The 25,421-nt window shown below is 39.0% G+C and overlaps 1 protein-coding gene across 2 annotated transcripts in view; it reads left to right on the forward strand.

Annotated features, from left to right (window-relative positions):
* Positions 1-7,061: 7,061 nt before the first annotated feature.
* The window catches only part of mfsd1 (major facilitator superfamily domain containing 1), a 51,163-nt gene continuing 32,803 nt past the window's right edge, over positions 7,062-25,421 (forward strand). Inside the window, exons 1-9 of one of the 2 annotated variants that reach the window (XM_034168280.1) lie at positions 7,062-7,263; positions 7,401-7,453; positions 11,204-11,316; positions 11,454-11,496; positions 12,381-12,448; positions 13,666-13,774; positions 15,227-15,329; positions 15,953-16,051; positions 16,423-16,534. In XM_034168280.1, the coding sequence (XP_034024171.1) occupies positions 7,119-7,263; positions 7,401-7,453; positions 11,204-11,316; positions 11,454-11,496; positions 12,381-12,448; positions 13,666-13,774; positions 15,227-15,329; positions 15,953-16,051; positions 16,423-16,534 (845 nt within the window). In that variant the 5' untranslated portion in view covers positions 7,062-7,118. The remainder of the gene's footprint in view (positions 7,264-7,400; positions 7,454-11,203; positions 11,317-11,453; positions 11,497-12,380; positions 12,449-13,665; positions 13,775-15,226; positions 15,330-15,952; positions 16,052-16,422; positions 16,535-25,421) is intronic. The other variant, XM_034168279.1, reaches the window with a different exon arrangement.

A 25,421-nucleotide genomic window follows, 5' to 3' on the forward strand; every position in this document is an offset into this window, starting at 1 on the left:
AATTCATTCTCATTCATTCCGTGATGGCTGCATGAAATTAAAAGTGAAGCGGGGGGGGGGGGGGGGGGTTTATGGTTAGGTTATGGTTAAGGTTAGGGTTGTGGGGTAGGACTAGGGTTAGTAATATTGAGTTAAAAAAGCCCCGTCATGAAAATTTGACTCATTTCGTGCAGGCAGCATGAAAAAGAAGCGTGAGACTGGGCTGGTCTTGGAAGATGTGAGCTTGTGGAGCAAAGCAGCTACCTGGCTGAAGTTGTGGATAAACCTACGATAGAAATTAGCAAAAACCTAAGAACTGCTGAAGTTGCTTAATGGTTGTGGGGGTTGGCCACTCTGCTACAGCGGAGATCTTAGAGGGATCTGGTTTGATTTGATTCTGCTGAAACACAAATCCTAAGAAAGAGACGGATGGTTGATGGTCTGCGACACTGGCACCCATAGTGAACTGGCTGCACACCCCTTGTGGCTGAGTTTTTACACATAACACACAAAAATAATAATAAAAATTCAGATGATTTAATCATAATTACAGTGTTGCACTATAATGGACCAATTTTTACAATTATTATTTCATCTTAATTGGTTTACGATGTGCTCCACCATATTGTTGTGATGTTTGGTGCATTTTGCCACATAGGTTTCAGCAAGGAATTTTCAATCAATTCACTGTTCATTATATTTTTTCCACATAATAGATCTTTTTTTTTACAGATGCAATGCAGCATTAAGTGATGAAAATGTATTTCTGGTAAATAAAAAAATAAAAATAAATAATCAGGCAAAATTTACTGATTGTTGAATGTCAAGAAGTAATAACAATTGACAAAGACAGCTAATAATAAACAAAAATAAATATTAATAAAGGTATGCATGGTTCAAATCCTATGGAATGATGTTAATATGAAATATAGAAACAAACATAAATAAACATTTATTTTTTGCTTCAGTGCTGGCTTCAGGTGGTTGTTTTCACTTGATTATATTTGATTGCCATTACTAGTTGATGATCACATTGTTTTGCTGGAGATGAGGCAGATGAGGTAGCTTTTTATACTAAATATACCACTAACCACCAAGGCTGCAAAGATTTGCAGGTAGGTTATGTCATTTCACAATATTGCAGCCCTGTCTGATTAATTTTTAAATTGAAGAAGAGGTTAATATATAAATAATAATATATATTTTAAAAACTCATTTCAAAACTCAATAAAAATCAATTTTTCCAACACAGCAACACCCTGAAGTCAGGTTTCAGGATATTCCCATACTGGTTGTACAGGATTAATGGTGCCTCCCACCTGATTTACAATCATGTCTGCATGTGGCTCTGATTAATGTAATAATGAAATATGATCTTCCTCCATCCCACCTTCGGTCTGCAACCACAGACGTTGATATTTGGGCAGAAAATTAATGAGCTGCAGAGCGGGTAGAGCAGTTCCTGCAGCCAGGGGAAGGACCGTTTGTCACCCTCAGATTAAATCCTCTGACAGATGACCCTGCAGCAATGAATTATTACAATTTAAATGACATTCATGGAAATTAAGTAAAACCAGGAGATAGTAGTGCAGAACAGTGTTCTCAGAAACAAATGTGGGACAGAAAAGAGAAAAATATAGAGCTGCTGCAGGAGATGATTGACAGTTTGAAAAATAAGTGTGGATATTTGTGGAGGATGCTGGTAGTTCACTGTCAAACCTGATGAATCTATGAAACAGCTGCATGTGATGAAGTCCCACATACATGGCCAACAGAATGGTGGATAAAGAGTACATTTTTTGTCAAAATGCCATTGTGACACCTTTCACAGTTCCAAGAATGCCAGTGAATGAAAACTGTTGGAATTTGTACATGCATCACTCTTTTTCTTATTAGGCCCAGGGTATTTTAGCATTGTGTTATATTTGATTTTGGGCCAAGTTTAAAGCAAGCTTAGACATGGTTGGTGATGTTTAAGGAGGTCCAAACATGAATTAAGTCTAAATAAATCAACAAATACAAAAGCATACAAACAAATCCATATATAAAGCTATTTGGTCCTCTACAGGATGTCTGCACTGCAGTCAGCAATGTGATAGAACAATGATTTCACACATGTTGTGTTAGCCACATATGTGACAATTTTTGAATACACTTATTGAAAAATTTGACACAACGTGTTGAAATAGTAATGTTAGATATATTAGTGTGTTTATATATTATTTTGTTATTTTGTTTTCTTTGCTATTTGTTTTGGTATTAAGTAATGATTTTACTTAAATGATTGTATTCTTAGTTTGATATACTTTTAATCTGTTATTTGTTTGAATGTGCATGTGGAACTGGGTTGAACTGGTTTTACCACTCAGAACAAAGAACAAGAAGAAGGAGAAGTTCTTCAGAATCCAGGCCTGTTTTTTATTGTGACTTTGAATAAATTTAAAAGTGCAAAATAGTTTGACTTTGTACTTTGTGAAGGACAGCATTACAGTAAGAACAGAGTAGGTGTAACAGTAATAACACACAAAGTGTGTCCATCCTTTCATTGTGTGCAATATGAATCCAAAATATTTCATGTTTTGTGTGGTCAACTTTACTCCATTTGTTCATACATACATGGGGCCTGCGGCATATTCCAAAAAAAAAAAAAAATATGGGTACTAAAACATTTATAAATAGATAGATAGATAGATAGATAGATAGATAGATAGATAGATAGATAGATAGATAGATAGATAGATAGATAGATAGATAGATAGATAGATAGATAGATAGATAGATAGATAGATAGATAGATAGATAGATAGATAGATAGATAGATAGATAGATAGATAGATAGATAGATAGATAGAGTTGACATATTATGTTGGCAAACAAACTATATCTAATCATAAAACCTGCTTAGCAAAGGTAATTAAGCGACTTGAATGAGAAAAGGTTTTTGAGGGCTTTTTTGAGGGCTTCCTGTAAATCAATGCTTCCCAAAATGCGGGAGGAGCACCCTCTAGTGGGGGTAAAGCCATTGCATTGAGTACACAAATTGGGTGTGTGTGAATAGCAACAAAATATTTTCCTAATTATGCAATTTAAATCAATAATAATAAAACTCAGTGGATTTCATACAAGTTAGGATATAAAGGCTGAATGTGAAAAGATTTATGCATGCAGGAAAAATAAGATGGGATGTTTTATTGTTGATTTCACAACATGTTTACATTCCACATAACCTGCATGTCTTTGGATGTGAGAGGAAGCACCTGCAGGAAACCCACGCAAACACGGGGAGAACATGCAAACTCCACACAGAAAAGCCACAGGTGGGAAGCGATCTCATCACCTTCTTGCCACTATGCTGCCCTAAAACATGCTTAATAATCAAGGTTGGGTAGGATTACTTTGAAATGGAATCCAAAAGTAATCAGATTACAAGTAATCCAAATGTATGTACATACATACGTGTAATCCACATGTATTCTTTCAAAGTAATCCTAACCAACCTTGTTAATGATAATGATAATAATAAATAATCATAATAATAGAGCAGCACAATGGCTTAGTTGTTAGCACTGTTGCATCATATCAAAAAGGCGGTGGGATCCCTTCCCACCTGCCTTTCTGTGTGGAGTTTGCATGTTCTCCCCGTGTTTGCATGGGTTCCCTCCGGATTCTCCGCCTTCCTCCCACATGCACATTAGGCGAACTAGAAACTTTAAAATTTACTGTAGCTGTGAATGTGGTTGTCTAGCTATATGTGACGCTGTGATAGACTGGCATCCTCTCTGGGATGTACCCTGCCTCATTTGCCCTACTGACATTTCAAATCCCACAAAACGTCGAAGAGGTCACCGCACTGTGAGATCTCAGTAACATTGAGAACTGCATAGAGATGCTCTGATCAGGCTGCACTTTAACTGCTGCACACGGACAACACCATTAACATCGCAACATAAAACTATTTTTATATTGTGCCTAAAACTCTTATGAATATATTCTCTGGGTTTATAGATGTTGTTAATGTGTTTGTTTTATGTTAACGTGAGAATCACAGGCTGTCTCTCCATTATTTTCAATGGGAGCTGCTGTGAGCTACGCTCGCTTCCTGATCATGTCGTTCTGGGGGAAAGTGAAGTTTGCTCTTTAACGTCTTGATTATTGTTCTTTACAACACTGTTTGTCCTCTTTGTTCCAGACTAATATATATAATATGTCTGAAATTCGGTTTGCGTTTATTAAATTCCACGCAGATTAAACGTAGCAGACACGGATTATTTGTTATAATTGTTTTAGCAAGTTTTCAGGGTATCATGCGGGAGTCTCTTATTAACGTGACAAAAAGCATAAAAAAATTACATTTTTTGTAGTATAATATTCATTTACAACTGTCATCATGTTGATTCTCTATGTTGTTTGATTGCAGCGACACTCTGGCACGCAAGGGATTATGGGATACGTCAATAGGGCGAATACCCTATGAATGCTAGGATAGGCTATAGCCCCCTGGTTACCCTTAACTGGAGTAAGGATGTGTAGAAAATGAATGAATGAATTATCATTAGATAAGCAATGGTCCAATATTTTGACCTTGGCCCGTGAGTATGACTTCTAATTTTTTTTTTACAAAATGAAACCATTTGTTCTTGGCTGGCCCTGAAGAATTTCACCAAGGTTGGTTAATATCACATCGAAAGTCTTTGAGTTATTTTGTTTTCACATGGATGCACTACCACATGTGAGTGTAACAAACGTCTTCTTGTACTCCCTGGCTTTTGAGTTTCAAAAAAGGTATGACAGAAAAACAATTGCAAACCATAGAAGTAGAACATTGTTAAAATTTAACTGTGTTCAAAAAGGATGCCTGTTTGTCCCTGTAATAATAAAATATACCAAAATTTATTGCAAATCAAACACAGTGGGATCCCCAGAACACACCACAGAACAAAAGAACCACAACTGTAGGTGGAGGCAAAAGTCAGTCTGTTGCCACATTCTTGATCTTCATTCACTGGGGTGCAAAATAAAACCAGAAGAAGAAACAAATACTTATACCAGCTTTAGACAATCAGTCATTCAAAGACATCAGCAGTGTTTCCAGTTGCTTCCATCGTTTCATTAACCATTTGAGCTCATATAATTCATTAAAATAATAAAGACTAAACCTCATCTAAAGTAAGTAGGTGTGCATGTCCTGGTGTTCAACATGTTTAGCCATCCCTACATGGGACCTGTTCAGCTACTTATAGCAGAACAAAATAACTGAATGTGCAATTGCTGAGCAAAATAAGTAAGTAAGTAAATAAATAAATAAAATGATAAAGGTCTGCAGGAAAACTGAAATTATTTAAACACAAAACCAAATGATAATTCCTAAGAATGAAAAGATTTATTGCTTCAAAATGAAGAGGCAGTCATTGACTGATTTGGTTCTACCACAAGATTTCAGGGACACCAATAATTTAGTCCTAGTGTCATGCAAACCATTGGAGAACTGTTTGATAGAGTCTTGAGCAGTTAATTTTGCATATGGATGTGATCTTTGTGCTGATGCTGGAATCAACAACAGTGTTTCTGAACCAAAGCCAACTAACTCTTTATTATACCTGTCAGCATGCAGGCATTCCTCTCAGAAAGCTGCAGGACAACAGCCAAAAGCCACAGAGCTACAAAGATTAGCAGTCAGAGAGCCTAGAGAGATTTAGTCAGCATGGCGAGTACAAAAGTTTTGACACCTGGGTTGAACACCTTAGGTACCATGGATCCCTGAACAGCCATTCTTAAATGCTGCAACTGTGGTATGGGCGCTTCTCAAACTATCTCCAAAAGTAGTTTTTAACAGCATACTCCAGCACATCTTCCAAACCTACCTTAGAATACATGCACTAAAACTTCATTCTAACAAACTTTCAAAACCTCTGGCATTTACATCATCATGCAATCACAAGTATGTGATTATCTGTGCTGTTTGACTCGTCCAGTGCTCAAACCAGCTGAAAGACGTGTGTAGGGTTTCTCATGATGTGCAGGGCCTGTGGCAGTGCCACGTATAGCTGTGAATGACTTTTTGAAACGTGAAAAGCCATACATAGTAAGTTGCTTCAGAAGAGTATGTTCATGGTAAAAACAGCCAGTATTTGTGTGTCCATTGTGGCCAAATCCACGTGTTCACTTACGAATGACTTATCCTTAATCAGACACCAGTGAGATTATTTAGCGTAGGTTGGGATATGTACTGGAGTATGCTGATAAAAACTAATTTTGGGGATAGTTTGAGAAGAGTCCCCTCGTGGATACCACAGTTGCAGCACTTAAGAATGGCCATTCAGGGATCCATGACACCTAAGATGTTCAAACGAGGTGTCAAACCTTTGTACTCACCACGCTGATTAAATCTCTCTGGGCTCTCTGACTATTAAAGATGCTTATTACCTTTTCCATGGAGATAATGCTTTTAGTGCTGTTTGTCTGTCTGTCATCAGGATTATGCAAAATATACTGAATTGATTTTCTTGAACCTTGGTGGAAGGGTGGAGTGTGGGTCAAGGAAGAAACCATAAACTTCCAGAAAATTCCTTTAAAACTATTCACAGATTTTATTCAACCAAAGTTTATTTGACAAGACTGAATTCAGATAGTATTACTAACTGTTGTTTGTATTTATTTATTTATTTATTTATGGAGTTGCGATGGTAATAAATCATTTTGAGTTGATTTGTGCCAGTTTGTAGATAATATCAACGTAGACTGATTTCAAAATGTTATATTTGTATTTGTTAATTATGAAAAAATGTTTATAGAAACCATTTAGAAATCTTTTTCCTCTGGTCAGTTTCACAATTATTTCTTAAAATTGCCCATGTGTTACAAATTGACAAAAAACGTTTTTTTTTTAAATAAAATGTCAGATTTGCTTCTAATACAGTTGTAAGTGTAATTTAATATATACTCCAATAAATAACCCATATTTCGAGAAAATTGGTGAAGACGTTATTTCTATCAAGTTTCTGCAGGCGTGCCCCTCACAATATGGCCACCAACCAAACAGCGAACACCAAAGTCACGTGACTCCCCGGTCACGTGCCTATAGTTTGGGAGCTGCTTCGTCCTCGCTGCCGTCAACATTTGTTCCCGCAGAACAGTCGAATATGGCGGATGTGGATGAGCGGCAGAATCTGCTGGGAGATGAGGCCGGTAGTCGGACAGCGGGCAGCCCGATGGCGGCGATCTGCGACCCGAGCCGCCTCCTGCACCGGGTGGTGGTCCTGTGCTTCATGTGCTTCCTGGGATTCGGTGAGTTTTAGCTTCTACAGCGTCGCGACGGCTCAGCTGAAGTTGGACAGATGTTACCGTTTTCTTGTCAATAACTGCTCACGTCGCTTTTAACGTGAATTGAATGGAGTTTATTCATGGCTGTTTGTTTGTTTCAGGAAGCTACTTCTGCTATGATAATCCGGCTTCACTTCAGACCCAAGTCCTCCAGGTAGTACGCCACAATATCAAGCCCGAATAGAGAGATTTTCTTGTCTTTTAAAGGGGTCATATAACCTTAGCTGGTGTTGGTGTCGATCTTAGACAATCAGTGTGTTAGTCCATGATCCCAGCCAGTTTGTGCACTCAGAATCAATAACTACCATGATGGAACCAATCAAGAGGTCATAATGAGCATGAACTTATTAGTTGATGTTTAACTGTGGTGTGGTCCCTGCAGTTTACCAATCTTGGTCACATTCAATATCTGCGTCGTAGACTGAATGTTCCCCCCTAAAAATCGGTCCCCCCTGCCTTCAGTGCACATGCGTCATTTCAGATTCGCCGATTATGGCCTTGTATTTAATGTTGTATGCTAACAGAGTTAGTACTTTTAGCAGCTATCGGTAGCCTGAAGTCTTTTTAATGCATGATTACTGAGAAAATAAGTGGCTCCTAACTTTTAATGTCCGCATCAAACAAAACTGTTTGGAGAACAATCCACACAGTCCCCAAAAATATGTTTTACTAAAAATTCTAATTGAGGTTATCCTCTTAGCATGGGTGGCTTAGACTCAAAGACAGGGGTGTGTGTTCAGGCTTCTGTCATCACAAACGTAGACTGTATATATACTGGACAGAGCCTGCGTGACATCATCCTTTGATTTTCTGTCCGGTTGTTAAGCGCTGACGTAACACATCACGTGATAAATCCAAGTTTACAATTAAAGTTACGTCTGTTTGATCCTTTTCAGGATTTACAGTTTAAGTTTAGTTTGTGTTTACATTGTGCGCAAGCCTCCGTCCCTCCGTTCTCCGCCTCCACCTCCGTTAACCGCATTCGTCTGGTTCTGTGGTCAGAACACTTAATAAAACTTTTTTTCTTTTACTTCACATATTTTATTATGCACAGGTAAAATATACATGTCTCTTTGTTAATAAAAAAATATTTATTACAGTAAACAGGACGTTAAAGTGCAAACTTCACTTTCTCCCCGAACGACATGAACAGGAAGCGATCGCAGCTCACAGCAGCTCCCATTGAAAATAACGGAGAAACAACCTGAGCGTCTGACATTTTTACATAAAACAAACGCAGTAACAATGTCTAAAAACCCAGTTAATATATCCAGGAGAGTTTTAGGCACAATATACAAAGAGTTTTATGTTGCGATGTTAATGCTGTTGTCCGTGTGCAACAGTGTAAGTGCAGCCTGATCAGATCTTCTCAGTGTTAATGACAGCGCAACTTTTTTGTTTGGAGCTGGAAGTTGAAAATCACATGATGCGTTATGTCACACTTAACTGGATAGAGACCTGGAACAGCAGAAATGATCCCCCTTTTATGGGTGTCGCCATGTTGAGAGCCCCGCCTGCACAATTCACTATGAGGGTGATTCTTAGACTACGGGCACTTATTATGTCCTTTGATCATATTGTAGGAAAAACAGAAAAAAGGGGAAATTTCACATTTTTATAGTTATCTTTACAATGAAAGTGTGTTAAGAAATTTGTTCTAGTAGTCTATGATGACTTTTTCACCTTTTTTCAGCATCATTATATGCAAATATTGCTGTTTTGTGCTTGTCCCACACCCAGACTTTTGATCTTCAATGATAAAAATGAATGGTAAAGAAACGTTTTTTCTAATGTTTTAAAATATCTCTGAATAAATATCAGTAAAATAATCACAACATAATTGGGGTATTCAATGTCATACAACTGTTGTGATTTTTTTAAACAAAATGTAGTGTCCCACACTATTGATGTAATTTCCACCACAACACTGTAATGTCCCTTTAAACAGTTGTATGAAAGATTGTTTGGGTAGTTTCTATGGAGATAAACAGTGACATCAGAGCACATGTATATAGTGCCAAATCACAACAAACAGTTGCCCCAAGGCGCTTTATATTGTAAGGCAATGGTGTGGTGGAAATTACATTTACAAGTCCAATAGTGCCCGTAGTTAAAGAATCACCCATGAACTCATTAATGCATAAAAGGGTGGAGCATGGGTGGGCTCAGTGTGTGACAAAAAAAAAAAGCTTGAACCCCCCCAAGTCTGAAGCACAAGCTAACAGCTAACCTCATATTTTTGGGGACTGTCCATTGGTTGTCGTAACAGTTTGCTTTAGGTGTGTACAGAAAGTTATCCGTGGCATATTTCCTCAGTAATTGTGCATTAAGTGGACCTACTGACAGCTGGTAAAAGTGCTAACACCGTTAGCATACAATATTAAATAAGATGAGAGATTTACTAAGCATGAATATTGCAACAGAGGTGTCTTAGATGACCCATTATTACAACCGAGTCCGACTCTGCACCCAAAGCAAACAAAGGGAATAATGTGATTATTAACCATCAGATGACAAAGTAAAACCTCTAAATCATTCTAAAGTCAGTTTTAAGTAGAAGCAAGCGTTTCACTCCACACAAATTGGAACTACTTCTTCATTTTCTTCTTCTCATCAACTGTTTTGTCTCCTATAGATAGTTTCCCCCTCCATGACAACTGTACAGGGAAGGGTGTGTGTGTGTGTTAAGTTTAAGACATTTTAAGCTAAAAATTCTGCGTAAAGTGACAGCGGCTGACCCCAGCGTATCTGCCTGTAATTTGTAATGAGTGGCTGCTAACTTGTGGAGGGCTGCATCTGTCATTTTAAGCATTTTATTATAAATAACTGGAATAATATGGCCTTTTGTGTAGTGAAATGATCATCTAAGGAGTCCCTGCTGCAATAATGATGCTGTGTGAAATTCTTGTCTTATGTAATGTTGTATGCTAACAACATTAGCACTTTTAGACTTCTGTGACCGAGCACAGCACCTCTGTTGCCACATTTGTATCAGGTGATAACAGAATGGATCATGCGGGTCGAGTTAAACATTTTCCTCTTATTGAGAGATAATAAACATGCTCAAAGATTACTGTGCTCCTGGATGTGCTGCAGATTAAGACGAGACACCGTGTTTTGCTAACAGTGTGCAGAAACCCATCAAGGAAGTGGTTGAAAACCACAATAAAGTCTCATCACCAAAATTAAGCTATGCACCGATCTCAGTTTTGAACTTCAGGGCAAAGTGAATGATTATGTACGTGTGATTTCTTAGGGTTTTATTATTATTTTTAATAAATTTGCAAAAATCTAAAATAAATAAATGAGTGTCAAATTGTCATTTGAGGAAAACAATGGATTTCACCCATTTTGGAAAAAGGTTGTAGCATATCAGAATGTGGAAGAATTTAAGTGCCGTGAATACTTTCTGGATGCACTGTGTGATGTGTTTTCTATTGATTGAGTGATCATCTCAGACTGGAGCATACATGCTCGACCTGTGAACTGTCACTTTTGAACCCTGAGGAGAACAACTTTTGTTTAAACATTAGACAAAGTAAACTTTTTTTTTTTAATCATCTAAGGTAACCGGTGGTGTGTGGTTTGACCTTTTTTGTTTTTGTGTGTGTGTGTGTGTGTGTGTGTGAATAACTTTGGGAGACTAGTACCACAGCAAATAGGTACACATTGTTCACTCTGTTACCTTTTAAATCAAATCATTCGGATCAAAATTGTTCTAATCCACACAGACATAATTGCTCTATCAAGGTTAATGATCCAGTCAGATGAACCTAAATTCCTTAAATGAAAGCTGTTACGTTAAGTCTGCTGGGTGTTATCTGTATTTCAATCTTGCATTATTATGTCAAATTGTTGACATGACTGATGGAAATGTGACATGATTCTTCTCTGACTGTACCAGGATATGAACCTAAACACTGCACAGTTCATGGAGCTCTATGCTTGGTACTCCTGGCCGAATGTGATCCTTTGCTTCTTTGGGGGATTCTTAATTGACAGAGTCTTTGGCATCAGGTATGAGGTTCTGTGGCTTGTGAATGTGTAGAGTTCACTATGTGTGTTTGTGTGCACTGTCGTTAAGTGAAATTGAAGTAACTGTAGATCTTGTATTTTATCTTTTTGGGTGTCATAATTCAATGTTTTCTATCTAGGCTGGGGACCATCATCTTTTCTCTCTTTGTCTGTGTCGGACAGGTAAGCTAATTAAACTGTGACCAAAAATAAAATGGTAAATATGCCCACAAATCATCCTACCATAATGTCTCCCTGTTATGATGGACAGATCATATGAACAGGTTCTTTTGACTGTAACCTGTTTAAATTGTTACCAATGGTAACCTGAGATCTGCTTTAAAACTGTTCTACAAGCAGTTAATGTGCAGTATAAAAGTCATGTAAGCCTTCTTAAAATTGCTTTATACTAATCTCTTTTTAGTGTAGAATAGTTTAAATTATTAATTATTTATCTGGGAGTATTTCACCATTACATTGTTCTCAAACTGACAGTGCTTAAAACTTTTGCACAATTCAGTATATGCCAGAAGTCTAAGACAGACAGGTTTCTGGAACTTCATGCGTAGTGTTTCCCCTTCAAGGTGTTTCATTATTTAAAGTTGGTTATGTATGTTTTTGTATGTTCTCCATTGGAAGTTGAGTCTGTCAATAAAGAAGAAAGACTCTGGTTCAAACCAATTTATCCTAATGTTTGACATAGTTTAAATACAACAAAATTAATTCTATGGTGTTTAGTGAGCGCCTTGGGGCAACTGTTTGTTGTGATTTGGCGCTATATAAAAAAAAATTGATTGATTGATTGATAGTGTAGAACATGTTGAAATGTAAATCAGTTCATCTAAAATAAGCTGTGTTAATGAGCAGAAATGAAAGATATAGCATTCATAACCATCTGTTCATTAGTCTATAATTACCTTCAAGAATAAATTGGTGTGTTTTCATGAGGTTAGAATGAGCATTTCATATCTACATGGGAGTGGGGCCCCCTCATGGAGCCCGCCATGTTGAACCAAAAGCATTTACATTTTCTTTGAATTTAGCATATATTTCTTGCCTTTGTACAGGTCATATTTGCCGCTGGAGCTTTAGTAAATCTTTTCTGGGTGATGGAAGCTGGACGTTTTGTCTTTGGGTGAGTTGTGTTGTCATTAGTTGTATTACCAGTGTTTAATAACGGGTACCAGTTTTCTGATTAGTCATCATACCCAACCAAACAGCAGTGTCCAGTGCGGAAAAATGAAGCCAAGCAGAAGGTTCAAATCTTGCAGTTCCTAGAATAACCACTTGAGGCTGTCTCCAAAAAAGAAATGAGTCTGTTCTACTGTCCCATTAGCAGTGGATGGTAGTTAGTGTGGACTCTGTTGTGATTGTTTTTTTGTTGTTGTTTTGTTAGCATTTTATTACAAATATTTGTGATAATGTGGCTTCTTGTGGAATTAAGTGGACAAACAAATCATCTAAGATGACTGGGCTCCATTATTTCTGTTGAGTGAAATTTCAGTGCTACTTAACTTCTATATGAGCGTTGTTGGCTCAAATTAACAGGTAATGATAGGTTGTTGACGTTATCTCGACTATTGCGCCATGTTTACTGAGGCAGTATGTCAGTTGTAATTTTTTGTACTCTTATCCGAACCAGCCATCATGAAAACCACCCAAACCAAGGTTAGCCTGTTAGCCAAGCTAGTTTTTCTAGCTCCGACACGAGGGCGCATTCAGGCTTTACTAGCGTGTTGCCCATGGGGATCCACAGGCTCCAGATTGGGTAGTGTTCACAAAAAAGGTAGCTGACATTTTTTAAGGGTGTAATAAATTATGCAAAGTTTCTAAAATGATTTTAACTGAAAGTGCAGGAAATTAAAATGTGAAAGTTTTGTGAATAATCACCAAATGGGAAATGTCAGCTCTCCCCAGTTTTTCTGTGACTGAAGTTACATGCACATATGTAAACAGAGGCAACTTTGCTTTTAATATATAGATTTGTCCTTCCCAGGCGCTGGTCTTAACTACACTTCACCTTTTTACGCACTTAGTATAAGTAGGCTGTGAGTCAGGCTGACTCAGGCACTGCCATGATCGGGACATTAGCATTTGCCTCATCTGAGCTTCAAAACCAACTTTTCCTACAGTCTAGTCCCCCAATGCACACTCTTGTATCATTGATGTTGCTACTGTGATCATGGGCCTTTTTCCAGGTCATTGTTCTGAAACTTACTGGAAGACTTGAACCTGTATCAGATGTCCAAAACCTAGCCCAGGGTGCCCTGAAGTGATCAGTTATTTGATTATGTTAATATGTACTGTAACCAAAAATGACATTTGTCACACCTTTGTGCATTTGCTCTGCAGAGTTGGAGGCGAGTCATTGGCTGTTGCCCAAAACACATATGCAGTCAACTGGTTCAAAGGGAAGGAACTCAACCTGGTGTTTGGCTTACAGCTTAGCATGGCTCGACTGGTAAGAACAGTGTGAATAGAACATTTAATACCCTCTTTTTAATTACGAGGGCTGTCCATAAAGTATAGGTCCTTTTTATTTTTTTCAAAAACTATATGGATTTCATTCATATGTTTTTACGTCAGACATGCTTGAACCCTCGTGCGCATGCGTGAGTTTTTCCACGCCTATCGCTGACGTCATTCGCCTGTGAGCACTCCTTGTGGGAGGAGTCATCCAGCCCCTCGTCGGAATTCCTTTGTCTGAGAAGTTGCTGAGAGACTGGCGCTTTGTTTGATCAAAATTTTTTCTAAACCTGTGAGACACATCGAAGTGGACACGGTTCGAAATATTAAGCTGGTTTTCGGTGAAAATTTTAACAGCTGATGAGAGATTTTGAGGTGATACTGTCGCTTTAAGGACTTCCCACGGAGCGAGACGTTGTGCAGCACGCCCAGGTGCCGTCGTCAGCCTGTTTCAAGCTGAAAACCTTCACATTTCAGGCTCTATTGATCCAGGACGTCGTGAGAGAACAGAGAAGTTTCAGAAGAAGTCGGTTTCAGCATTTTATCCGGATATTCCACTGTTAAAGGAGATTTTTTTAATGAAAGACGTGCGGGCGGATTGCAACGTCGGCTCGCAGCCGCCGCGATGCTCCGCCACAGGAAAAACACCTCCGTTGGAAGCTTTAAGGACAAGTTGGAACATGTCCAGCTGTTAAACAATTTCTCATATACTCACTCCACTGAAAGCCATCAAAAGCCGCCTGGATTTTACAAATGGTTATCAACACGGAGGTGTTTTTCCTGTGCCACCGCGCCGGCTGCGTCCCGACGCGCGGACCCATCCGCACGTCTTTCATTAAAAAATCTCCTTTAACAGTGGAATATCCGGATAAAATGCTGAAATCGACTTCTTCTGAAACTTCTCTGTTCTCTCATGACGTCCTGGATCAATAGAGCCTGAAATGTGGAGGTTTTCAGCTTGAAACAGGCTGACGACAGCGCCTGGGAGCGCTGCACGACGTCTCGCTCCGTGGGAAGTCCTTAAAGCGTCAGTATCACCTCAAAATCTCTCATCAGCCGTTAAAATTTTCACCGAAAACCAGCTTAATATTTCGAACCATGTCCACTTCGATGTGTCTCACAGGTTTAGAAAAAATTTTGATCAAACAAAGCGCCAGTCTCTCAGCAACTTCTCAGACAAAGGAATTCCGAGGAGGGGCTGGATGACTCCTCCCACAAGGAGTGCTCACAGGCGAATGACGTCACCGACAGGCGTGGAAAAACTCACGCATGCGCACGAGGGTTCAAGCATGTCTGACGTAAAAACACATGAATGAAATCCATATAGTTTTTGAAAAAATAAAAAGGACCTATACTTTATGGACAGCCCTCGTAGACCATTTTATTGATTGTAACCATGGTGAATTTTATATGAATGTACCTTCTGTCCACTGCCTGTCCTCTCCAGGGCAGCACAGTAAACATGAACATCATGGGCTGGGTGTACAACAAGGTGTCTGCCCTTGTGGGTTCAGCGGGACACACCACATTAGGCATCTCACTCATGATAGGTAAAGTACTTGTGTTGTATAGTTTGACTCAAATGAGATATGTGCACTTTTCACTGAAGTAGAACAACTTCACGGGACAACTTTGGAATGTTTAAGATCACATTACGAGTCATCTCAGTGAGACACACTAGATCCTTTTTCTGTAACCATGTTCTCATATAACATGCTGCGAGGGAAGAAGTAATTTTGAGAACTGAAACTGCTGTTTCTAGCAGTAAAGGATCACATGAGCTGAAAAAGGATGTTTTGTCATGTGACTTTCTGAGATAAGTTTCAGTTAGGTTTTACCCCTTTTTGATAACTGAACAGCTCTACAGTGTATTTAGAAAAAAAGGTTTATTTATTTTTGCAAAGTGGAGTAAACAAGTATGGCTCTTATCAGTTCTAGTTAGTGCAGCGCTGTAGTAGTAAAAAGTACATTGTGAACAGTGACTTCACCCAAAGGAAAGAGGGACATCTTTTGACCCTTTGAAAGATCCCTTAATTAATTACCCCTTCTTGAGGAATAATCTGTTTCTAAAGCCTATTTCAAACTGCTTTGCCACAGCGTAGCTAAAACATTTGCTTTTATTTCTGTTCCTTTTTTGCCCCATTCTGTCTGAACTGCCTTTCATTGTCCTTAGCTGCGGTAACCTGCCTGTTCTCACTAATCTGTGCTTTGGTGTTGGCATTCCTTGACAAAAGAGCTGAAAAGATCCTCCATAAGGAACAAGGAAAAACAGGTGAGATAACTATGCTTTTTTTTTTCCTCTCCATTTTGCTTTTTACCTCCAGCTGTTAATTGGCACTTGCGTTGGATCAGTGTTGATGCCAACACAGCATAAAATCACTTTTTTAAGTTTAAGTGCCTGAAATCCACATACTAGCTTGTCTGTTTACTGTCTTGCTTTTTTTTCCCTTTGTTTTTTGTCTGTATGGAGTGGTTCACCTAAGTTTTCAGCACATTGTGTTAATTTCCTAATTTCCCAGTACAACTGGGTTATTGACGTTTTCATCAGTCGTTGCCTCCTATCAGCTGTACAGGGTAACATTTTGGATAGAGAATGAAGGTGGTGTTAAGCTGATTGGTGTGTTTAACTTCAATGCTTGTTAGGTGACGTGATTAAGCTGATAGATGTGAAGGACTTCCCCTTCCCCCTGTGGCTCATCTTCCTTATTTGTGTGGCCTACTATGTTGCTATCTTCCCCTTCATTGGACTGGGACAGTGAGTATTCTATCAACACTTCCAGCTGTGATACCAGTGTCATTGTGTTTATCTTGAAATTCAGTTTGAATATCAAGATGCCTTTTGCTTGTTTAACTCGGGATGCTGTCACATCTGCCTTATTTGGTCCGGACCTTTGTTTTTTCAGTTGGGTGGGAATCACATTGGCAGCTGTGAAAGTTACCCTAGGCCATGGTCCCTAGGCCACATTATTCCCTTTAATCGCTTTGGGTGTAAATAGTCAGTCTCAGATGTCCTGCTGTGTCCCAAATGACACGTGCAGCGAAGGCAGAGTGGACCGATTTTTAGAGGGGACTGTTCGGTCTGCGACACCGACTCTCTGTTCTTGATTGCCATTGTTTGTTGTTCGTGTGAAAAAGGACAAAAACTTGCTTATTGATTGTCAGTTGTAAAATGTCACGTCTTATTGCGTATGGGTTAGTGTTGGGAATCGGAGCTGTCCATCTCACTCGAGCGCCTTCCAAGCCAATTATTGAGCTGGCGTAAGTAATTAATGCATTTAGAGCAGACAACTTCACAGTCTGAAAACAGCACAAATTGCCATGGCATATCATATCAATATACAAATAATGGATGGTAAGGAGTCCAACATAGAGAAATATTGGATGAAGAAAAGTTATATTGGACTCGGCTACGTCTCATCTAATATAACTATTCTTCATCCAATATTTCTCTATGTTGGACGACTTGCCATCCATCAATTATGTTCTCCACCCCCCTCCCTAATTAAGCAAACAACAAAGAGTCAAGTAAATTATATCAATTTATTTTGTTGTGAACAGCATATGAATGCTTCTAAAACGTCAGTAGTGTGCTTGTCTACCTTCTTAGTGTTTTTGGCATCCTTGGAGTTCAATATTTCCACCAGTTCCTCCTCTGTGAACTCAGCAAACCTCACTGGCAGATGATTTTCTGCTGTTGTTGACATGTTTGTTGCCATGTTTTCAACCAGCATCTGTCAGCTAGTTCCTGACCTTCGTATGCCGCGCTCTGATTGGCTAGCTGTTGGCAGTAAGCTCTAACGCTATTGGTCAGTGGGAACCGATTTAATATAACTTTTGGTCCTAGCCTTTTTGGATCCTTTTGGATCCAGCATAACTTTCTGGTGCCAAGCATGCCAAAATACAGGTAAATGATGGACAGAAAGTTTAATCTGTGATTGGCTGTTGCAATCTGAGTGGAGAACATTAATAAATATAATCCTGTAACTGGTCACATTTCTTTCCTCCAGACAAGGAATGAAGTGTGAGGTTTGTTTTTATTTCTTTTTCTGCAGGTGAGCGCAGAGCTGCCACGTGTCCAAACAGCAGTCACGTGGGGCTGTCTGTGTTTCCCCTGTAATTTTTTTTTTTTTTTTTTTTATTATTCCACACTAGAGGTGGGATGATCAAGCCAAAGGTTGAGTCTGAATCAACAAGTTAACTTTGAGAAGTAATATATTTATTATTCTATCGTGTAATTCATTAGCAAGAAATGTTTGTCTTGATTTATGAGATAAATTCACTAAAATGACCTCGTTTTACAGTTTTTACTGGAGATGCAAATAGCTGATGGGTGTTGACAAAACAAATGTTATCAGAATGTACCAAAGCAGAATTTGCCAGCGGGGGATATTATGCTCTCACAGCACTCTTGTTTTTAAGTGTGTGTGTAGGCCTGGATCCAGACCAGTTTGGACTGATGCACTTACATCGGTCAGATTTTTTTTATGCATCGTTCGTCATCGGGAAAAAAAAAAAACTTGAATAGTGCTGAACGTGTCCCCGCGGTGAACACAGCTTTTGATTTGATCCCACAGTGCACCACGCAGGTGTACACAGGAAAATTCAAACCGGATCAAACAAACATAACATCAGTCAAGTCAATGATCATGACATCCAGGAAAAAAGTTGTGCAAGGAAAATTGGGCGCTTATTTCAGCAAGAAACGGTGAGTGGTTTATGAATAGTTTTCAGACAGTAGTGTATTTGAAAGGCATTCTATGATGAGTGAAATTACATTTTCGATGGTTTTCTGACTCGCATACATGTGAACCAGGGCTGTGAAAACTCCGCGGATCCACGAAATTCTGCAGATTTCATCATGGGGGTGGGGGGGTGTTAGTGTTGTACTCTTTAATCGTGATCGTTACTGAGTTTTTAAAATACTTATCGCAAAGCGTTCTTTTTTTTACAACATCATGCAAGTTTTATAAGTTCGCGGACACTGATCTGTGTGTTACAGATACATATCAGTTTCCTCGGATCCGCGGAGTTTCGAGGAGAATAAATGCCACTCAAAGCATAGCTGTTACGACAGTTGTCATAAAGTGGGACTGGTTGGTTGCTGCGGTGACGCTGTGTGGCTCCTGTGCGAAGCTTAGCTAAACGTAGCATGTGGACATCGCAGACTTTTAGAACTTTAAAGTTTTTAAAAGAAGAATTTTGCAGCATGTCTGTGTCACGGAGCGACACCAGACAGAGCGAAGATGGTGAGAAAGACGGTTTGAAAAAGTGTGATAAGGACAAGAATCCGTGGAATTGTTGCTGGCTTCATCAACACACCTGAAAGATAAACAGGAAAAGCGAACTGGTAAGAATTTTTTTTTTTTTTTTTCTCTCTCTCTGGAAAATGAACATTGTGCTGTTCAAACAGTATTTCAGAAAAGATTATGTGCCTTTTTTCTTTCATTAATCTAGACTTTCTTTCATTGAAAAAAAATACATTGTGGCTTTGAATGAAATTAGGCTACATTAATTTACACAAGAATGTAAATTAGTTTTTATTAATGTAGACTTTTTTCATGGGAAAAAAGGCACTGTGGCTTTGAGTGGATTTACAGGAATTTACACAAGAATGTGTGGCTTTTTTACTGTAAGGTATGTTATTGATATTTTACCATGATTTTTAAAATATTCTACAAGTTTTAGCTGTGGTTTTTAACATGGTTTAACAATCCTTTCTGTCATCATGAATTTCATGTAGTTTAATTGTTCTGAGTTGATGCATAATTTGGTTTACAATTAAAAGGAAACTCATTCCAGGTCCTACTTCCACGTGATATTCTGTTATTTCAACATGATCATTGATGGTTCAAATGAAAGGTTGAATCTAGAATCATTTAAATATGCACTAATTTTGAGATTTGTTCTTCCAGGAGATGTTGAAAATGTATCAGTAGATGAAAATTTAATTTGGTTTCTGGGGCCCCACAAGACCCTAGACCCTGGCTCCTGGGGGCTGCGCCCCCCAGACCCCCTGCGAATTTTCCTCGGATTTCACAATTTTCATTTCACAGTCCTGGTCAACCTATACGGATTGTGCGTAAATTATACAGATTTTTACGAGTTTCAGAGTCATACAGATGTACAAATAAAGTCGGATATTCAGGGTTTGGTCTGCAGCGGGTCTGTAATCAACCGTTTCTGCAGCGCGACTCCACTTTGAAGCGTGAACCATTGAAGCAATGCTTTGATCCACTAGCTCGTTGGTTCTTTGATTTGCTGCTCTTCAGAAATGGCAAGTCCACTTCTTAACCCCTCTCAAAGCCATTAAAATACAGTGAGTCACTTTTGTGTGTATTAGTCATTAACTGGGACTCTTGTCTTGTTGCTGTCAACAAACAAGAATCGTCCTCCGTTACACTGGCACAGCTCCAAATGCTATGCAGCTCTCTGCAGAGACAGAGTCCAGTCGGTATTAATAACTTCAAAATGAATTGCCGCTTTAAATAAAGTGACGTCTCTTTCCAAACGCTGTACTACAGACAATAAACTACAATCGACTAAAACTTTTTTCCTCCCGTGCTGTATTTCTTTACAAATTCTTGACGTGCAGCACAGCACAGCTGCAAGAGCTCAGCTCAGATATGGAAACACATTCATGCCAATAATGCCTGAAAGGAAATGCTTTTGACAAAAACTACAGATTTGTTTATTCCTATTTATGTCCAGAGATCAAGGATCCACCATGTAGAGTTTATTATGTCCAAAGTTTAAGGATCCAGTGACCAATTTCATATTTATTTTCTTTAATACTCAATAAAATGTTGTTCAGTTTCAATTTAATCGGCTTATAAAGCGCCAAATCACAACAAAATCCGTCTCAAGGCGCCTCATATAGAACAGTTCAACATAAAAAATTTTTAAATAAATAAATAAAAATTTAAAAATTCAAATACATAATTAAAAACAGAAGTAAAAGAATAAAAAAAAAAACTATTCATAAGAAAGAGAATAAAAATAGGCTTTAAGTCTCGACTTAATGTCCACGGACTCCAACTGTCTCACGGTCGCAGGAAGACCATTCCACAGAGTGGATGCACGATAAGAAAAAGCAGAGTAAAAGAATGAAGATTATTGAATAACAAGACGCGTACGATTTTTATTTTATCATTGGGCAAAAATGCATGTCAGATTTTCACTCTGGATTCGGTTTGGTACAGGGCTGTCCACGGGTGAGTTTGTGTTGCCTGTGTTTACATTGTGTTGCCAACTTAGCAACTTTCTCGCTAAATCTGGTGACTTTCCAAATCCTCTTGGCCACTTATTTTCTTAAAAGCGACTAGCGACAAATCTGGCTACTTTTCCTGGCGTTACCGGAGACCTTTCTGATGTTTGGCGACTGAAAGTGAAAGTCTCTTTTGTTACAGTTTATTTGTGGTTCTAAATATTTTTAAGGTGGTTTTACTCACTTTTTTTGGCCTCTCCCACGATGTTTTTGTTTTCAAAACTTTATTTAAAAAGGTATATTAACAAACATTAAACAAACAGTTAAAAGAAAAAGAAAATAAATTGTACAAAAGTAAAGGGATTCTTTAACATTAATTCTCTTTTAAAAATCCCTTATACAGTGTGACAGTTTTGGACAAGTTAATTTTTTTTGGCAAAAATATGAAGGTTGAATAAAATTGAACAGGGCTTCATGCTGGAACCGTTGTGCTGCTCTTTACTCGTGGAAAGGTTTTGTTAAAAGCTGTTTATGTATATGTATTTGTGTATGGAATGTCTTTTTTATAATATTTCATACATTTGTAGTTTATTTGAGAACATTATTTAACTTATTACCAGGCAGCACTTTGCAATTATTTTATCTTCTTGTTTGTATAATGTTACAATAAATTGTTGGTTTAAACAACAAGCAAATTTAGGTGTTTTGCATTTTGTTCCCATACTGTACCGAAAATGAACCGAGCGGTGACCTCAGAACTGAGGTACGTACTGAACCGTGATTTTTGGGTATTGTTACACCCCTAATATATACACTCAACAAAAATATAAACGCAACACTTTTGGTTTTGCTCCCATTTTGTATGAGATGAACTCAAAGATCTAAAACTTTTTCCACATACACAATATCACCATTTCCCTCAAATATTGTTCCAAACCAGTCTAAATCTGTGATAGTGAGCACTTCTCCTTTGCTGAGATAATCCATCCCACCTCACAGGTGTGCCATACCAAGATGCTGATTAGACACCATGATTAGTGCACAGGTGTTCCTTAGACTGCCCACAATAAAAGGCCACTCTGAAAGGTGCAGTTTTGTTTTATTGGGGGGGATACCAGTCAGTATCTGGTGTGACCACCATTTGCCTCATGCAGTGCAACACATCTCCTTCGCATAGAGTTGATCAGGTTGTCAATTGTGGCTTGTGGAATGTTGGTCCACTCCTCTTCAATGGCTGTGCAAAGTTGCTGGATATTGGCAGGAACTGGTACACGCTCTCGTATACGCCAGTCCAGAGCATCCCAAACATGCTCAATGTGTGAACGTCCGTGAGTATTGCCGGCATGCAAGAACTGGGACATTTTCAGTTTCCAGAAATTGTGTACCGATCCTTGCAACATTGGTCCGTAACATTATCCTGCTGCAGCATGACGGTGCTGTTCTTGGATGTATGGCACAACCATGGGCTTCAGGATCTCGTCACGGTATCTCTGTGCATTCAAAATGCCATCAATAAAATGCACCTGTGTTCTTCGTCCATAACAGACGCCTGCCCATACCATAACCCCACCGCCACCATGGGCCACTCGATCCACAACATTGACATCAGAAAACCGCTCACCCACACGACGCCACACACGCTGTCTGCCATCTGCCCGGACAGTGTGAAACCGGGATTCTCCGTGAAGAGAACCCCTCTCCAACGTGCCAAACGCCAGCAAATGTGAGCATTTGCCCACTCAAGTCGGTTACGACGACGAACTGGAGTCAGGTCGAGACCCCCATGAGGACAACGAGCATGCAGATGAGCTTCCTGAGACGGTTTCTGACAGTCTGTGCAGAAATCTTTGGTTATGCAAACCGATTGTTTCAAGCAGCGTCCAAGTGGCTGGTCTCAGACGATCTTGGAGGTCTGGCTGGTTGTGGTTACACGTGGTCTGCGGTTTGTGAGGCTGGTTGGATGTACTGCCAAATTCTCTGAAATGCCTTTGGAGATGGTTATGGTAGAGAAATGAACATTCGATACACAAGCAACAGCTCTGGTTGACATTCCTGCTGTCAGCATGCCAATTGCACGCTCCCTCAAATCTTGCGACATCTGTGGCATTGTGCTGTGTGATAAAACTGCACCTTTGAGTGGCCTTTTATTGCGGGCAGTCTAAGGCACACCTGTGCACTAATCATGGTGTCTAATCATCATCTTGAGATGGCACACCTGTGAGGTGGGATGGATTATCTCAGCAAAGGAGAAGTGCTCACTATCACAGATTTAGACTGGTTTGGTGAACAATATTTGAGGGAAATGGTGATATGTGTATGTGGAAAAAGTTTTAGATCTTTGAGTTCATCTCATACAAAATGGGAGCAAAACCAAAAGTGTTGCGTTTATATTTTGTTGAGTGTGTGTATGTATGTGTATATATATATGTGTATGTATGTGTATATATATATGTGTATGTATGTATATATATATATATATATATATATATATATATATATATATAATATAAGGGTAGGCTGAAAAGTTCTAAGGCTCACTGTAATGCGTGAGGTCTTTTATGGGGAAATATCAGACCAAGTCGGAATGGACCGAGCGCAGCAAACTTATGCATCTCCCAAATATGCTGCTGACTGTGTTGGGCGTGTTCGCTTCACCTCCCTGAAGAACTTGCTAACAGATGGTCTGGTCATTAGCTAGTAAACTTTCAACCCGTGTGTTTTTTTTTTTTGTTTTTTTTTCCCGATGCTGTTTAGAAATTTATGGAATATGTTCATGTCTGACTTGATTTTTCTAACCGTGTTTTTAGCTTCCTGGTTTGTAATGAAAATACGTGTTGTGGGTGGATTGGTCGCGGAAACCGGTTCGTTATGGGAAACTATCAGCCCAGTAATCAGGCAGTCAGAGCACGCGTAGCATTGCAGCCTAATATAATATATATTCTTAGTTATACATGATAAAACATGATTGGTGGTGAAGCTGACACAGCAGTCAGCTACAAGTAAGTCAATTTAAAAAAAAGAAAGGGTATGCAAGGACACGCAAAAAGCAAACGTTAATGTGCATTGTTAAAAAAAAAAGACTCATCTTCTGTGATTGGATTTTGGTCACAGAAGATAGGAAGAACATGAAGAGTGTGGCATAAAATGGCTGAAACGCAGTCAAACAGATGGCTACGTCTGCTGTGTGGCATGTAGAACCTCTACTCCACATTCACCTGCAGGGGATGCCTTCCCAATTGTGTTGTTGCCCCATTCCTCCTGGAAGTAAGAAACACAACCGATTATATTTGTTCATGGTCTCAGATGTTGCTTCTACCACAATATGACACAACACCTGACAGTTCATGTTATCTCAGGGGCTGTCAGGCAGTCCGCAGTATATGCATTAATTGCTCGACACAGCTTGATAAAGCAGATGTGATGGAAAATTGACATGTGTTGCAGTTTGTTTATGACCCAGAGCACAAACGTATTGAAGCGGTTTTGCAGGCGAGAGAACGGAGCTACTCTGGTTAGCTGTGTAGGCTAACACTTACTGACACAACGTCTCCCATTTGCCTCGTCTTCTCCCACTGGGAACCGGGAAAAAAACCCTTTTTCGCGACTGCTTCACTGAAGTGCAGCCAAAAACCAAGCAGTCTAACATTTTCCATGTGAACTTATGTGTGTATATATTGCACAATGGAGCAACTGGTCCCCCATAAGTCAAATCCCGTGGTATCATGCAGGGTTCAGACGCAACTGTGGTGCCCTGTTACTGTGGCTGTGCATAAGGAACACACACGGTCAGCATTTTTTATATATGAACAAAAATACAAAATACATGAGCTGAACTCAAAGATCTAAAACCTTTCTATATACGATGTTGTAAATACACCTTGCAACGCTGTGGGCCCAGAGCAGTAAAGCCCACCAACCTTTTATTGTGGCCAGCCTAAGGCACACTTGTGCAATATCATGCTGTGTAATCAGCATCTTGATATGCACACCTGTGTGGTGGGGATGGATTATCTCAGCAAAGGAGAAGTGCTCACTAACAGATTTAGACAGATTTGTGAACAATATTTGAGAGAAATAGGGCTTTTGTGTATATCGAAACTGTTTTAGATCTTTGAGTCATCTCATGAAAAGTGGTTGCATTTCTGTTTTTGTTCAATGTACATGAAATCCTGATCTTTCATGTAAAAATGCACTGGTTCTACAGGTAGCCTGTTACATTCGGCCACACAGATTAACCCCTAATTATGTCCATTGGTTTTTCATAAGGTTTTAAGTCATTCCATCAGTTTCAGGAATCTTTGTGGTGTCTCCATGCTGTTTAAAGAGACATTCATCTTGATCAGACTTCTGAGCCACTGAAGATCTGATAGAAACAAGATTGATATTTTCTCTTTTTTTTTTTAAAATTCACTGTGTAACAAGAAATAAAGTAGACATT

Source organism: Thalassophryne amazonica, chromosome 4 (assembly GCF_902500255.1).
Source record: "Thalassophryne amazonica chromosome 4, fThaAma1.1, whole genome shotgun sequence".
NCBI classification, from domain to species: domain Eukaryota; kingdom Metazoa; phylum Chordata; class Actinopteri; order Batrachoidiformes; family Batrachoididae; genus Thalassophryne; species Thalassophryne amazonica.